Genomic DNA, 16,238 nt, shown 5'->3' with positions numbered 1-16,238 from the left:
CATAGTTTTGATTTTTTCAGGATTGTTCGATGTAGAAAATAGTCAAAATACAGAAAAACCTATGAATAACTAGGTGTGTCCAAACTTTTGATTGGTACTGCATGTTTAAAACGTAACCGGTGTTCTCTATCATTTTAACGGCTGCTTGACATCCTTCGGTTTTCCACCATTCGATTGTTACTTGTGCGTGGCCTTAGAAATTAATGGAATGCAGACCAAAAAAACCCCACAAAAAACCCTCTCAAATCCCATACTTGTGTACTATTCCAGATTATTTTTAATAAGTATATTGTATACATTACATGGATTTTTAATGTGATTTTCCTCACAAATTAACTTTTCATATACAGTCTCGCATAAAACTTTTGTACGTGTTAATCTTCTGAATCTTTTAGATAGTAAATACAAGGCCATGTGTGATCTGAAACACTCATTACAATGACACCGTTTTAAAGAGAAGTTGTCAGCTGGTCTGCGTATGCATGATACCAGGCTGCTTCACATATTTGCCTCAGGATAGTTGGCTGTAAACCACTAGGCCAACATAGAAACCTGGCAACAAGGGATATTTCAGTTCTGATCTGTTCTCTAATATTTTCTCAAGATGAACAAAAGTTGTGTAGAATCTGATGTGATAAAAATATAATGTATATCACAAATGTAGCACAAAACTTTTTTTCTTGGTTTGCTAACAAACTACCAGTAAAACAGTAGTTTTAGATTTAAAACTGAGGGGGTTTTCACACTTGGTCCCTTTCAGCCATCTAACCGAACTCAGATCGATGACTCAGCATTTTTTGCGCATATGTGAACACTCCAACCGTACCCAGACCCCTTTAAAGCGAACCGAACTGAGACCACCTCAGGAGGTGGTCTCAGTATGGTTCGCTAAAAATCAACGGTACGGTTCGCCTAATCTGCGCATTGTGAACAAAAAGTGCACCGGGTTCACTTCGCCTTTTTCACTGTAGTTTTAACCTTCTTCGTTTGCCATAGTTGGTCACGTGACTGTAGCAGGGAAACTCAACTTCCTTTTGGAACTTACCACAGCCGCTGGAATAAATTTATTTTCCTTAATCCGCACTATTTTGATCAAAGAATACAGCAGGGCAAGCATGGCAGCAGACATTTTGATTCAAGAGAAAATTACCCAGAATTCCGTGCACTGGGGGTCTGAGGGCTCTAGAGGACCTGGTGTGAACAGAAAGAGGACTGAGGCCCCATCAAAGCTTAACTGGACCAGAAAGAGAACCCAGTCCTCTTTGTAATAAATTCACAGTGTGAACACAAAAAGAACTGAGTTCTTTTTCTGTTGGTCCACTTTTTGGTCCACTTAAAGAGGACTGAGTCTGGTTCCTTTAAAGGCAGGGTGCTTGCGCAAGTCTTGAAAGTCTTAAAAAGTATGGAATTTTGAAATGCTGTTTTCCAGACCTTGAAAAGTCTTGGATTTTGTGTGAAAGTCTTAATAAAGTATGGAAAAAAAATCTCAAAGACACAGATGCTCAAAGACACATAATATTGTGAAATAAGAAACAGGAAGGGTGTAAAAACTATGATTTCGGTAACCGGTCACGTACCCAGACAGCAAATTAGGTCTTGCCGACGTTGGGGCAACAGGCGCCGCCCGACATATGGTGCATCGGTGAGATGTATTATGGAGATCGGTAGCTAATTGGCAATATATCGGGAAGATGTTGGCATTAGAATGGTGGCCGAACATGAGCCAACGTACACCCGACATAACTGTGACCTATGTGGCTCATGAGCCAACGTACACCCGACATAACTATGACCTATGCAGTGCGATCCCACTAGAGCGGGGAAAGCATTCGGACGCCTCGCTCTCCCATTGGCTTAACACTGAAACAGCTGACTTTCACGGCATCGCTGGAAACACTGCAGCACGTTTGAAAATCAGCCCTTCCAAAGTTAAGTCAACGGGAGGGAGGCATCTGAATGCTTTTCTCTGCTCTAGTAGGATCCCACCGTTATATTAGGTCTTATTGATTTGTTTAGGCTGCATCAAAATCTAAAACCCTTGTATGTTTCACAAATGAAGAGACCTAAGGTTCAAAGTCAGAAACGTCGTCATTTCATTTATTTTGATATAGGCAACATTACAAGGCAAGGCAAGTAAGAAGTCATAATTTTTTGGCACCTTAGCTTAGGCTACTTTTACGATACTTGCGCAGCTCATCCATGATGTCCTGCAGCCACAACTTCGCTGTCATCTCAGCCTCAGTGGAATTAGGAAGGACTGAATTTCTTAACACAGCACCTAAATAAAAGAAATAAAGCAACAGGGGATAAGACACAAATAATGTAACTGCAACAGACGTCAAAGGTTATCATATAATCACTTCTACTATGAGAGAACAAACGTTTTATCATCTTAACTGCTTAGCAAGTTAGCAGCTATGCTAACCACATAGCTTGAAGCCATAACTTACTTTTCACAACTTCTCGCTGTCATCTCAGACTGAATTTCTTAACACAGCACCTAAACAAAAGAAATAAAGCAACGGGGGAAAAATAAGACACAAATAATGTAACCACGACAGGCGTCAAAGGTTATCATATAATCACTTCTATGAGAGAACAAACGTTTTATCATCTTAGCAAGTTAGCAGCTATGCTAACCGCATAGCTTGAAACCTTAACTTACTGTTTCCAAAAAGTTAGCCTACACCGGATTGTGACTATGCATTCTACCAAATCAAATAATATATCATATATCACATCATATATCATATCATAACTTTACACAAGCTGAACGTAATACCTGAACTCATGCTTACACAGCCAGCTTGATGTGGTGTGGCAGCATCACTTAAGCTGACCCCACACTACACGATTTTGAAATCTTAAGTTTTAAAAATCGGGACTATGCCACACACATGAAGAGAATCTTGACCAATATTTTCCCTCTCCGACTGTAAACACGCTCGTATAAGATTTGAACGCACAATAGAACACCACACACTACACGACAATCATGCCCGATTGCTTCTCCCCGATTCTGACATTAGGCTACCAGTCATGGGCTGTAGGCTATCTGAGATAGGCTATTCTCTCATAATGTTTGATCAAAGCATGTGATCCATGATCGCATGCTCAAGGACTTAAGAACCAAGAAAAAGGTGTCAGAAAAGCAGGTATTTGCCCTTCTCACCAGCACCAAAACATTCATTCAGGCTACGGTTGCCAAATTACTTGAGAAATGCCCACTCAGATATTCTCTTGTTCGAAATTTGGTGTGGTTGGACCCTACACAAATTGTTCAGAATTTGGACAAGTGCAAACAGAAATTAAAGGTCTGTCTCGAGCACCTTGTAAGTGCCAAACAAATGAAAGAGGGGAACTGCGATGATATCCTTAAGCAGTTTAGTGACTTCTCTACATACTGCAGAGCAGATGAGGAGTTTGTGACCGATGATCCTCAGTCCAGACTGGATAGCCTGATGTACAAACATATGGGAAATAAACCTGAGTGGAAAAACTTGTGGGATTTGGTGAGAAGGGTCCTCTTGCTGTCTCATGGACAAGCCTCAGTTGAGCGTGGCTTTTCTGTGAACAGAGAAATAGAGGTAGAAAATATGAAGGAAAGAACACGTCACACAGAGGATCATCAGTGATCACATCTCTTATGTTGGAGGTTTGACGAATGTCGCAATTACAAAAGAACTTCTCCTTTCGGCATCATGTGCTAGACAGAAGTACAGGTGTTTCTTGGAGGACGAAGAAAAGAAAAAAGAAGACTTGCAGCATGGAGAAAAGAGAGAGGCCATCTTGGAAGATGTTGATGAACCAAAGAAAACAAAAAAACGGATCGAGTTGAACATCAGTGGCCTCTTGTCCTCCGCTGATGACCTGGCTACCAAAGCCGAAAAGCTCGGTCAAATACAATTGATAGCCCAGTCAAATGCTATGAGGAAGTCTGCCAAAGAAAAGGAACGGGAACTTAGTGATATCCAGAAGAAGCTGGATTTGAAGTTAAATGAAATTAGAAATTAGACAAGTCTTTGCCATTTGCAACTTTTTTTTTTCTAACCAAATGCTTGGTGGTATATATGCACTTTTGTGAATGTTCTTGTGATACACCTTGTTAAAGTTAAATAGAACATAACATATGAGAACATAAAGATAGGTTCAGTTATGTCAAGGATAGAAAATAAGGTGTGAATGAATTGACTGAATTCTACATACTTTCATCCATTCATTTCTGTTTTTATATTTACAGATGACCTCTTAGTGAAACTTGTTTGTGTGAAATTCTTTCACTTGTTATTTTTATCCTGAGTTCATTTTGTTAATTCGATTTTATTAAAATGTACTAAACACAACTGGTACTATCTCAACCAATAAAGTAGGCAGTAGGCACGCAAGTGTAAAAATACATAAAGTCAAGGTCTTGGGAATAAAAATATCAGTTTTGAAAAAGTCTGGAAAAAGTCTGGAATTTTGATTTGGAAAAAGAGCAAGCACCCTGAAAGGGGACCAGGTGTGAAAACACCCTGAGTTCAAGTCTATATTTATTGAATATCTACAAATGAATTCTCTAAGGGTGTTTTCACACCTGGTCCCCTTTTAAAGGAACCAGACTCAGTCCTCTTTAAGTGGACCAAAAAGTGGACCAACAGAAAAAGAACTCAGTTCTTTTTGTGCTCACACTGTGAATTTATTACAAAGAGGACTGGGTTCTCTTTCTGGTCCAGTTAAGCTTTGATGGGGCCTCAGTCCTCTTTCTGTTCACACCAGGTCCTCTAGAGCCCTCAGACCCCCAGTGCATGGAATTCTGGGTAATTTTCTCTTGAAACAAAATGTCTACGGCAAACGAAGAAGGTTAAACTACAGTGAAAAAGGCGAAGTGAACCCAGTGTGCTTTTTGTTCACAATGCGCAGATTAGGCGAACCGTACCGTTGATTTTTAGCGAACTGTACTGAGACCACCTCCTGAGGTGGTCTCAGTTCGGTTCGCTTTAAAGGGGTCTGGGTACGGTTGGAGTGTTCACATATGCGCAAAAAATGCTGAGTCATCGATCTGAGTTCGGTTAGATGGCTGAAAGGGACCAAGTGTGAAAATACCCTAATATTCAAAAGGAAAAGCTTAAATATGTTTAAAAAAAAGTTTTAATCTAATCAGTTTGTAATTGTTATAAATACTGATGATACCCAGTGTATCAGGACCATTAATCACAATAACAGTAGTGTTATATCATCGTATCACCTGAGCCGACAGTCGAGTACAGTACTGCTGATATAAAAGCTTGTGTAGTGAGCCAGTTAGAGGGAGGGTTAAGTGACAGTGTGTTGATGAGGTAGTGATGAATGAATGGAGTGGATGGATTGTTGGGCAGAGGGCTTGTGTGAATGTTTCTGCTTGTTCAGGACTTTCTGATGTTTACAGAACTAAAATTGAGGGCTCATTCATTGTATGTCTGTGTGATTGGTTGTTGTGCCAGGGGTCAGCTGGTTCACACAAGGTCGTGACCTGAGAGAAAAGCATAGTCCCTTATTCACTGAATTCATGAGCACAGACTTGCCCACACAGTCATATGAAGGAATCTGCGCCTGATTCATAAAACTGTTGAAATCAGAAGGGATTTGATGAATCTCATTTGATGAATCAGCTTACCGTGTGTGGAAACAAGCCTCCTACACACTCCCTCATTTACATGTCATGTGCATATCACACACCTGAATTTACATTGAAACGCTCTAATTTACGCAAGTGTTGTGATAGTGAGCAAGAAAACAAATCCTTAGTTCATACAAAAAAAAAATCTTATTGTGCACAATTTCAGTGCCTCTTATGCGTAAATGTACTTATTGCTTAATTAAATGTGTTTCTTACTCAGTTAAAGGGCTAATGAACTGTAGAAGGTCTGCACATGTTCCTCTTTTTCACATTTACATCGACACTATTCCTCATCACAGTATATTTTCAGAAGCGCTTCCTGCATTTACAAAAATTGTGATTATTACTGTATTTGATTTTTACTGGGTCAGCGCAGTGGTTATCACTGTCGCCTCACAGCAAGAAGGTTCTGGGTTCGAGCTGAACTGGGGCCTTTGTGTGCATGTTCTCCCTACGCAACCAAATCTACCTACGGGTACAAATAAAGGCACATCAGTCACGCCTGTGTAGGTTTCCTCAGGGCACTCCGGTTTCCTCCCACAGATCTCATGGTTTCCAAAGACGTGGATTAGGTCAACTGGTTCCTCTAAATTGCCCAGAGGTGTAAATGTGGGTGTGAATGGTTGTTCATCTCTGTGTAGCCCTGTGACAGATTGGCAACCTGTCCAGGTTGAACCCCACCTCTTGCACAGAGTCAACTGGGATTGGCCCCAGCTTCCCCCATGGCCCTGATGCTAACAGGCATATATCTGCTCTGTAATTATTGACAATATTGTGTCTGATTATTTAACTGCAAATCAAGCTTTTTCAGGTTGTTAAAAAGGCACACTAAAAAAACAAAAAAAAAGACCCCCAAAACCACGGACTCCAACCAGACCTGAGGTAAATCATACAACAGTGGTGAAATCCATGACTAAGGAACCTGTTGCACTCACTTTACAAGCAGATTTGACTGTACACATGATGTACAAAAAAAATCCAATTATTGTTTCACTACTCTTTTAAATGCCGTTGCTGACTTGGAAGTGTGTAACACCTGCATTAGACAACAACGTGAAGAACCATCTCCCATTGCCACCCTACTCCAAATCCAATCTCAGGGCCCGTTTACACGAGGACGCTGTCGGGTAAAAACGACTAAATATTTTATCAGAAGTGCCTTTCGTCTACACGGGGACGGCGTTTCCGAGGCTGAAAAACGGAAAAAATTGAAAACGCCTTCCAGAGTGGATAAGTTAAAAACGGCCCCCGTTGCATATCCGTCTAAACTACCCAATACGCGAAACTCTGCTCGGATCTGCTCACGTTGGGTACACGTTTACGTCATACATATGTCATATACTGTACATGCCAGCCCGGGAAGTAAGAAAGTAAGTAAAAAAGTAAGAGCATGTCTGATTACATCGATCCAACGGACCTTCAAGCTGCTCTGGCGGCTTTAATAAACGTCCAGGAGTCCTTCGAACATCTATACCGAATCTGCACATATACCGTTAATGAACAGAGGCGGGTATAGTATGCTCTTACTTTTTTACTTACTTTCTTACTTACCATAGCCAGAGTAGTCAAAGTTTTTGCGGCGCAGATGTGCAGATCAGACAAGACGGAAGACGTTGCGCATGCGTGCAGACATAGCGGAGGTCTTTCACAGCACCACCTAGCCGCCTGGCATGCCCATCCAATTGAATTCCACACATTTATGCGTCACCGTATAGACGCAGATTTCCTCCTTGAAAACGGTCGTGTAGACGCGGAAAAAAGTGAGAACGAAAACGAACTTTTGCGTTTTTGTTTCAGACCGTCCCCATGTAAAGTGGGCCTCATGCAGAATGAATGAATCATATGTAGCTCATGATGATTTAAATCAACTCTTTAGTGCTGTGGGCATTTTTTTGGTCATTTGCACATTCCCATCCACTCGCTCTCTCCTATAACATCCAGAACATCCACGAGCAGATTTGACTGTACACATGATGCATAAAGAGCCATGAGTGGATTTTTAGAAATACATTTCATGCCCTTTATGACTGTGTAACTTTTTTTGTTGCTTTGAGTACAGTTCAGATTAAATAGAGTGAAGCCATAGAACTGCTAAAAAGGAAACAATAGGTTGAGCTGATTAACTCCAGTGTAAGTGATTGTACACATTTAGGTATGTGTGTGTGTGCATCTGTGCGCGCGCGGCCGTGCATGTGGACAGTCGTACTCTGCATGTAATCCTCTCTCATCTTATGCCATCTCTTGTTCATTTTTGACTGTATTTCCTTTACCCAGTTTAACTCCACCTTATCTTGGAAATCCCTTGGTCTTTTTTTTCCCCTCTCACTCAGGCAAGAACGGAGGAAAAGGAGGGTCCGGTGCTAGCGATGATGATTTGGCATCTGATGTGCTCAGTCATTACAGCAGTGCCAGTGAGAGCGCTTCAGTGCTGGATGAAGGAACAGGTGTGTGCGTACACACACATGCGTGCACACATTTCTCTGCGCCAACATTGCTGATTCATCTCAGAGAGGTTGATAACAAGCTGAGATTTTGAGCCAGGTATATCGGAGTAAAGAAAACAGTTCAGTATAGCAGTGTATTAGCTCTGTAGGCTTAGACTGTAATCTGTATTTAAGTGCATAAACATGATACCTTAATACACTAAGACTGGGCAGTATGCTGATATAATATTGATATCATGATAAATTGTTATTTTTATTACAAATCCTGATGGGAAGAAGCTGATTAGATTTTTATTGTGTAGCCAATCTTTTTGTAAATTGTAAAATGTTGAAATTTAATTGTAGATTTTTTTTAGATTAAAATATTTAATCTGGTTGCCATTAAATGTCATCAAACTCTTTTTTTTTTTTTTTTTTTTTTAATGCAGCATTACAGTTTGGCAGCCAGTATTAGCAAACCTGTACAGTATGTTGTGGACCGTAGAAATGTATTCAAGTAGTATGCAGGTGTGAGAGCAAAATGAGACACACAGATCCTGTTTGACCTAGTGTTGTACTGAACAGGTGAGGTGGTGGATGAACAGACTGCTCAGGAGGAAACGGAAGACAAACTGAAGCAGTGTATTGACAACCTGATGGAAAAAAGGTGACACGTTTTAGTACAAAGTCTTCCAAAAGGAGTAAGAAATGATTACAGGCTGAAAGACTGAAACTTGCTGAAACGCATTTTTCAAAACGGAAAAGGGTTTTCAAAAAGGAAACAAGAACCTGCTCTGAAACTTTATCATCTCGTATTTTAATCATGCTTAAGTCTAGACAAATGCAATGTACTTTCATCTGAATATCTTCACAAAATGTTGTCGATCGATGTGACTGAAGTCACATGCCTTTATGACATCACCGTAAATAAGGATGGTTTATTTGATTGACATGCCGTCAAAACCAAAAAAAAAAAATTTAATTCGTGTTTTTGTGTTCGTATGGTGTTGGGTTTACTAGAGATCATTGGTTCACTAGAAAGCTGTGTGTAAAGTGTAAAATTGCAGATCTCATGCTAAATGTGTCAATGCAATGTACCCTCAGTTATTACTTTATATAGTGGAGTAATGGTGTTCAGTTTGTGACATAGCTTGTCTATCCCTTGTGCTCAATGTTAGCTTTAGCCAGTGGCTAGACACTGAGCTATTAAAATACATCTGTTGTGATGTGGATAAAGTATTTGAGGACAGATTTTGTCAGCGTTAAAGTGCATATCACGGGTAAATTCAGGAGCAAGATCAATGTAATTCTCCTATTTTTTTATATTAAATGTTGGTCAAATATCTGTAACATTCTGCATTCTCTGCAATTTTTTTTACCTTGTGCAATACCAGAAAAATTCAGTTGAAATCAAGCCATTTGAGGCGAATTGGTCCGCCTCTGAAAAAACTTGGCATTTGGATTTCCTGGCAAACACTGCTTTTCGTGACGTCATCTGCGGGACGCCTCCCTCTGAATCCTACGTCAGCGCTGGTTTGTTTATGAGAAAACAACCTGGTGGTTTTCTGCAAATTTCTTCAATGTTATCGCGTAATTATTAAAATGGTTAACAGATTAGTCATGAAAGTGTTCCGGATTTTCTCGGAATTCCTGATTTTTAGATTTTCATGAAAATTTCTCCGGATTTTTTCCGCTAATGACGAAATACCCGGAAATCCGGATATTTGACAAAACTCTTGAAAATCTCCGGTTTTCCGAATAGAGAAATTTATTTTTCGGATTTTTCGCGTTCCTAGACGCGGCGTAATACTTCGCATCGTCCTTGCATGGGGGCAGTCCTTAAATAGCCTAAGCATAGTTCATTGATTAAAGACAGGTGTTCTTTGTTAACTGCGTGCGTGCCGGAGCTCGTTAGGCGCGCACGCCCAAGGTGCACCTTCAGGTGCATGTGCTAAGGCGCGCAGGACTGACACAGTTCTGCGCAAGTGCAACACAATCGCACTAGAAAGCATGTTCAAGCTGCTAGTGGAGCTGCAGGCTTTTTAGTTGCGAATTACGAGTATTTTCTCTTGTGTTAATAATTCGCCATGTCAAAACAAGCAAAACTTTCCTCTTTCTTTCAATGTGAAGAGAGGTAAGCAATTTATTTTATATATATATATATATATATATATATATATATATATATATATATATATATATTTTTTTTTCCCCATCAAAGTTGCATTTTGTGGTTTCGAAGCTAAGTTTTAGTGCCGTTTCTATAACACAACATCAAGAAAACGTGGAAGAAACAGCAACAATGGAAGAGCTGGTTTCTAAGCTGCTTAAAATGAGCAATGGTAATTATTTTTTGTTACATAATGTACTCAGGCTGCCAGTCAGTGTGTGACACACACACACACCCTACGCCCCGATTTACATGAGAAATTTGGTATTCATTGGTGTGTTTACATTTACAGACAGTACGAACTAATGTAAACAATTGGCTTCAACTCGCATAAATCTCATCTCATTATCTCTAGTTGCTTTATCCTGTTCTACAGGGTCGCAGGCAAGCTGGAGCCTATCCCAGCTGACTACGGGCGAAAGGCGGGGTACACCCTGGACAAGTCGCCAGGTCATCACAGGCTGACACATAGACACAGACAACCATTCACACTCACATTCACACCTACGGTCAATTTAGAGTCACCAGTTAACCTAACCTGCATGTCTTTGGACTGTGGGGGAAACCGGAGCACCCGGAGGAAACCCACGCGGACACGGGGAGAACATGCAAACTCCGCACAGAAAGGCCCTCGCCGGCCACGGGGCTCGAACCCGGACCTTCTTGCTGTGAGGCGACAGCGCTAACCACTACACCACCGTGCCACCCCACTCGCATAAATATGAATTGGAAATTTTTAGTTCACTTTAGCTTATGCAAACGCACAACTCTACGAAAAGATTGATAAACGAGGCTCAATGTCCCCAACATTGAAACCTGAAAGCTTTAGAAAATCTAACAGACCTTTTACTTTTTAACAGTACTGTTTTGGGATTTTGCTGAGTTTACCTTCAACTGTCTGATTTTTTTTCAAAGTAATGAACTGTGTAGCCAGGAAAATCACTGTGTTTCCTAAATGCACTCCTGAAAATTACTCATTAACTAGGGGAATTAAATTTGATATTTTTGACGTTAATCATTAATGTACATGAAAGAAAAAGGCTTAAAAGTTATCACTTGTTTTAGTGAAAATAAGTACTAAAATGCACTAGAATGCAGGGTTTTGTGTGTTATGTTATTAAAATATTTTCGGGGGACGTTGCCCCCCCCATATCTTAGTTTGACTTTCAAAAGTTCAGGGTTTTTTTCTTTGCTCCAGTTTCATCTCTAACAGATGTATCGTAGGAGGGTGTAGCAACACCAGTCTTGATGGGATTAGTACTCATTCAGTGCATTTACATGCACATAGAGAGAATCGAATTTCTGCCGTTGCTCGACTGAAATTGAAGTTCAAAATGCCATGTATACACCTTAATTCGGCTGAAATTGAACCGAACTTGATTTCTCGGAATCGAGCTACACGACCTAGATTATGCGATTTCTGCCGAGCTACTTAGTGCATGTATACCCTATTGAGCTACGTATTCGAGCTACTTACTTCAGCACTGCCCCTTCCGGGAGTGACGAGTGACGAGACCACAAGCGGGAGACACAACAGCCTCGGTCGGCATGACAATGGCATGAATCTTTTCTTTTTGTGGCATTGTTTGCACTGTTAAAATTTAGCTCACTTACTGTATCACCAAATACATCTGTACAGCTGTTGCATAGCTGTGAATTGTGTACATAAGTCATTATATTTGTGTGTGTGTGTGTGTGTGTGTGTATATATATATATATATATAATGTGTGTATGTATGTCCAACATCTGAAGAATGTCAATAAAAACAAAGCAATTGAACTTTTTGTGTGTTTATTAAGACATAAGTTAAATTGTAAGCAAAAAAACAATTTTTTTTTGTAAGCAAAAAATGGACTTCAGAAAAATATACAATTGTGCAAAATAAGTTGTCTTACAAAACAGTGGTCTGCGCAGGACAGTTTGTAGCCATACAGTCTGTTAGAGCAAGCCTAACAGCTTGAGCACGGAACTTGTGAACATGGAACTGCCAGTGTTGCCAGATTGGGCGGTTTTAAGTGCATTTTGGCGGATTTGAACATGTTTTGGGATGGAAAACATCAGCAGTATCTGGCAACACTGCTGATAACTATTGGCCCTTTTCCACTACCCTTTTTCAGCTCACTTCAGCTCGCTTCAGCTCACTTCAGCCCGACACGGCTCGCGTTTCGACTACCAAAAACCAGCACGACTCAGCTCGCTTCAGCCCTGCTTAGCCCCTAAAACTCGCACCGTTTTGGAGTGGGGCTGAAGCGAGCCAAAGCGAGCCGAGTGAGGTTGGGGGCGTGAGCAGACACTCCCCTGTGCACTGATTGGTGAGGAGGAGTGTCCTCACATGCCCACACACGCCCCGCGAGCACGCTGGGATCTGTAAACACCGTAAACCCGGAAGAAGAAGAATTACTAGAATTTCTGAAGCCTTATGCGCCTCGCCTCATCTATACGCTCTTGCCAGTATCTGTTGGCGTTGTCGGTGACAACAAGCCACAGCACCAAGACCAGCAACACTAACGACTCCATGTCCTCCATGTTTATTGTTTACTCTCCGGGTTGTGAGACTACCGCTTAAAAGCTCACTGATGTCACTGTTTGCGCTGCTTAACGACATCACCTGACGTCCACCCACTTTCGCTAACTCCACCCAATGTGTCCACCCACTTCCAGCCAGCACGGTTCAGCGCGGTTGTAGTCGAAATGCAACTCCAACAGCCCCGCTCAGCCCAACTCAGCATGGCACGGCTCAGCCTGACTCAGCCGCGTTTGTAGTGGAAAAGCGGCATTTGTTTATACTCTTGAATAGCTCTTCTTCATGACGACAACCGGAAGTGTACCAACACGATGGGGTGTGTAGCGCCACCTATGGCTCGGGTGCACAATGTACCTCACACAATAGCTCGATTTCCTTGTGTGCATGTAGGATTGGATTTCTCTGGCACCCCTGCTGGGACCCTTAGCTCGATTACTGACAGCAGCTCGATTTGGATGTGCATGTAAACGTACTGTGTTTCCCAAAAGACCGGACAATGAGAGAGAAATGGGAGCGCTTGGTCTACACAGGCTGTGCACTTAAACCGTGTAAAGCTCTCGCAGCCTGCTGGCGCAGGTAACGTCACGAATCTGGCTCCAGACTCCCTTGGGATTTTTCCAGACGCGTTTTATTTTTTTCTGCTGTAGAAAGATGGCCTTGTGCAAAATTACCCTTCTGGATGAGTGTGTAAAGGGACATACTTTCATATTAAAAAACACGAAATTGGTCCAGAATATGCACTTTAAGCTGAAGACATGCACTTCTGTGGGATGTAATTATACTAGATGAAGATTTAGATTTTGACACTGTCGCTGCAATTCCTTGTCGTCTAAATGCTTTTTTTTTTAACAATATAGACTTATTCTGAATGACATTTCCCCCTCTCTGTATGCATTTTTTTTTTTTGCACTAAACATCTTTATAAGCCACATGAGACATTGGGTGAGATGAGGTCATATAATAATCCATGTATTCATCTTAATGCATCTTAATTCATCTTAATTTCTGTAACAGCTTTATTCACCTTCTCTCTCAGTGTGAAGACACGGCTAGCAGCGCTGGAGAGCTTGCGTTTAGCCTTCTCCTCCAGAGTGCTGTATGACTTCCTGCTGGAGAGACGCCTTACCATCGGTGACTGCCTGGAACGCAGCCTGAAGAAAGGTAGCCACTAGGACCGTGTTAGAGTTGAAAGAGAGGCGGGAATTAAGTTTGTGAAGAATGCGTTTAAGTTTGACTCTCTCTCTCTCTCTCTCTCTCTCTCTCTATGTAGGTGGAGGAGAGGAGCAGGCTGCAGCAGCCACACTGTGTGCACTCCTCTGTATTCAGCTGGGAGGTGGAATTGAAGGCGAGGAGGGCTTTAAGGTTTTCCGCCCCCTCCTTAGCTCCATCCTGACTGACAGCTGTGCCAACCTATCAGCTCGTCAGAGTGTGAGTTTAAGCTGGCAGAAACACATTCCCACTGTTTGAATACTATTTTGTATCCTTCCTTCTATATATTTGACAGCAAAAAGCAAAATATGAAAGTTAAAGATTCCATGTTCTACCCTCAATCTCTGAGCATTCATTTACAGCAGTTCAATCAAGTAGTCAATCCTTTTCCTCTTTAAAGGGGAACTGAAGTCATTTTTAAACTTGCTTTATTTCTTAATTAACGTGTTGTTATTCAATTATATTTTCGGTTTTATTAACCTTATATTGTGACTCGTATTGGCATATTATGTTACACTTATCAGCCTTTTCGGTTTTTAGCTGTGTTGAATGTAGTTCGTATGGTCCACGGCAGGCGTCGCTTATCCGCGCGATCTTCACGAGACTTCTGCGAGACTTCAAACGTGAAGTGTCAGCGCCGCCATTTTGAAAACTGTTTACACAGCGGCCAGATCGCCATATCATTCCGATTTAGATTAATTTCGAGATTTTCCAGCTTCATCAGTGATGGAGATTATTCCATACGACTTTGAACCATTGGTTAAATGAAAAAAAAAAAAAGCTTTCGGACACTAGTCCGTCCTGCTGGCATTTACGTCATTACTGTCGCACAATTACAACGTGCCAGATCAGTCGGCTGGTGGGTTTTCAAAATAATAAATCCATGCATGTGTTTTTGTGATAAATACATATTATACTGAGCGCGTTTCCCACATTAATCAATACAAAGTATCTGCATCTTTCCGTTTTTTAAAAAATCAAGGCTGAATACTTTCTTCTTTGCCGCTGCCATTTATTAAATCAAATTTGAGACTTTTAATTTGATTTCTTTCAGCGCGACCGCAATGCATGATGGGATATATTGCTTTGGTTAGTAATATATTGCTTTTGGTTACTTTTCGTGATGCATTGTGGGATACTTTGAGTGCACTATATAGGGTGTAAATAATCCCCACTCAGGTTTCGGACATCACTACAGAATGGCGTCCCCACTATCTAGTGTCCTATATAGTGAGTAGGGAGCGATTTCGGACACAGGGAAAACTTCCAGCTTGATTATGTCAGCATTCGAAGGAGGGCGCGCGCGTCTTTTGACAGTGTTGGCAGATGTTGGTCACTTTGATTTCCGCTGTAAGTTTTACTTCCGTCCTACGATGTCTCGCACGGATCTCAGCGAATCTCGTTTACAGCCATTGCTTTGACATATGGACTGATATATTACAGCGCATATTTCAAACACTCATAACTTGCTATAGCAGCGACAAAATAGCTGTCAGAAATGCATTCCTACATTTTATAAAATGAGATAAAAAAATAGAATTTTGATAATAAAATTTGCCTTCAGTTCCCCTTTAATAGTCACTTATTGGCGTCGAGTTTTTTGGCGAATCCCAACTGTCGTTCTCTTGATCACAATATATATCAAATCAAATCAAGTTTATTTGTACAGCGCTTTTAACAATAAACATTGTCGCAAAGCAGCTTTACAGAATTTGAACGACTTAAAACATGAGCTAATTTGATCCCTAATCTATCCCCAATGAGCAAGCCTGTGGCGACGGTGGCAAGGAAAAACTCCCTCAGACGACATGAGGAAGAAACCTCGAGAGGAACCAGACTCAAAAGGGAACCCATCCTCATTTGGGCAACAACAGACAGCCTGACTATAATATTAACAGTTTTAACAGGTATAACCCTCAACTGTCCTCATGGGGCCGTCCTTCACAGGAGTGGGGCGATAAAACTCCGACCAGACACAGGGCACCAGGATGGATCAAGCAGGTCCGAGGGGCAGAAGAGGCCAGCATCTCAATCCCAGGATCAACATGTAACTCAGAGGGACAGATGGGGGGGGGGAGAAAACACGTTGTTAGGTATGCCCTGCTCTGGCTGGATGCTTGATTGGGTGATGGGAGCACACTCCTCAGCAATGATGAGATGCAGATGGGACCCTTAGGTCTGGCCAAGACAATTCAGTTACATTTCACCGGGTCTGGGACATGCGACAGAATGTCTGACGGCCGATTCCCTGCAGGCTACGATAGCCAGTCGAG

General features: G+C 41.4%; 1 protein-coding gene and 1 long non-coding RNA gene across 3 annotated transcripts in view; one reads left to right on the top strand and one right to left on the bottom strand.

The window, feature by feature from the left end:
* Window positions 1-16,238, top strand: part of ifrd2 (interferon-related developmental regulator 2) — a 43,796-nt gene that overhangs the window by 16,301 nt on the left and 11,257 nt on the right. For both annotated transcript variants that reach the window (XM_060932164.1, XM_060932163.1), the window contains 4 exons: window positions 7,969-8,082; window positions 8,647-8,728; window positions 13,793-13,917; window positions 14,027-14,184. In XM_060932164.1, coding sequence (XP_060788147.1) covers window positions 7,969-8,082; window positions 8,647-8,728; window positions 13,793-13,917; window positions 14,027-14,184 — 479 coding nt within the window. The remainder of the gene's footprint in view (window positions 1-7,968; window positions 8,083-8,646; window positions 8,729-13,792; window positions 13,918-14,026; window positions 14,185-16,238) is intronic.
* On the bottom strand, window positions 2,118-3,561 carry LOC132892579 (uncharacterized). Its single transcript, XR_009655461.1, has 3 exons — window positions 3,405-3,561; window positions 2,451-2,500; window positions 2,118-2,278 (listed from the first exon to the last, which is right to left on the bottom strand). It is a non-coding gene; the product is annotated as an uncharacterized LOC132892579 (long non-coding RNA).

The sequence above is a fragment of the Neoarius graeffei genome, chromosome 10, assembly GCF_027579695.1.
Source record: "Neoarius graeffei isolate fNeoGra1 chromosome 10, fNeoGra1.pri, whole genome shotgun sequence".
Lineage (NCBI taxonomy): Eukaryota > Metazoa > Chordata > Actinopteri > Siluriformes > Ariidae > Neoarius > Neoarius graeffei.
This window is presented reverse-complemented; position numbering and strand designations above follow the sequence as displayed.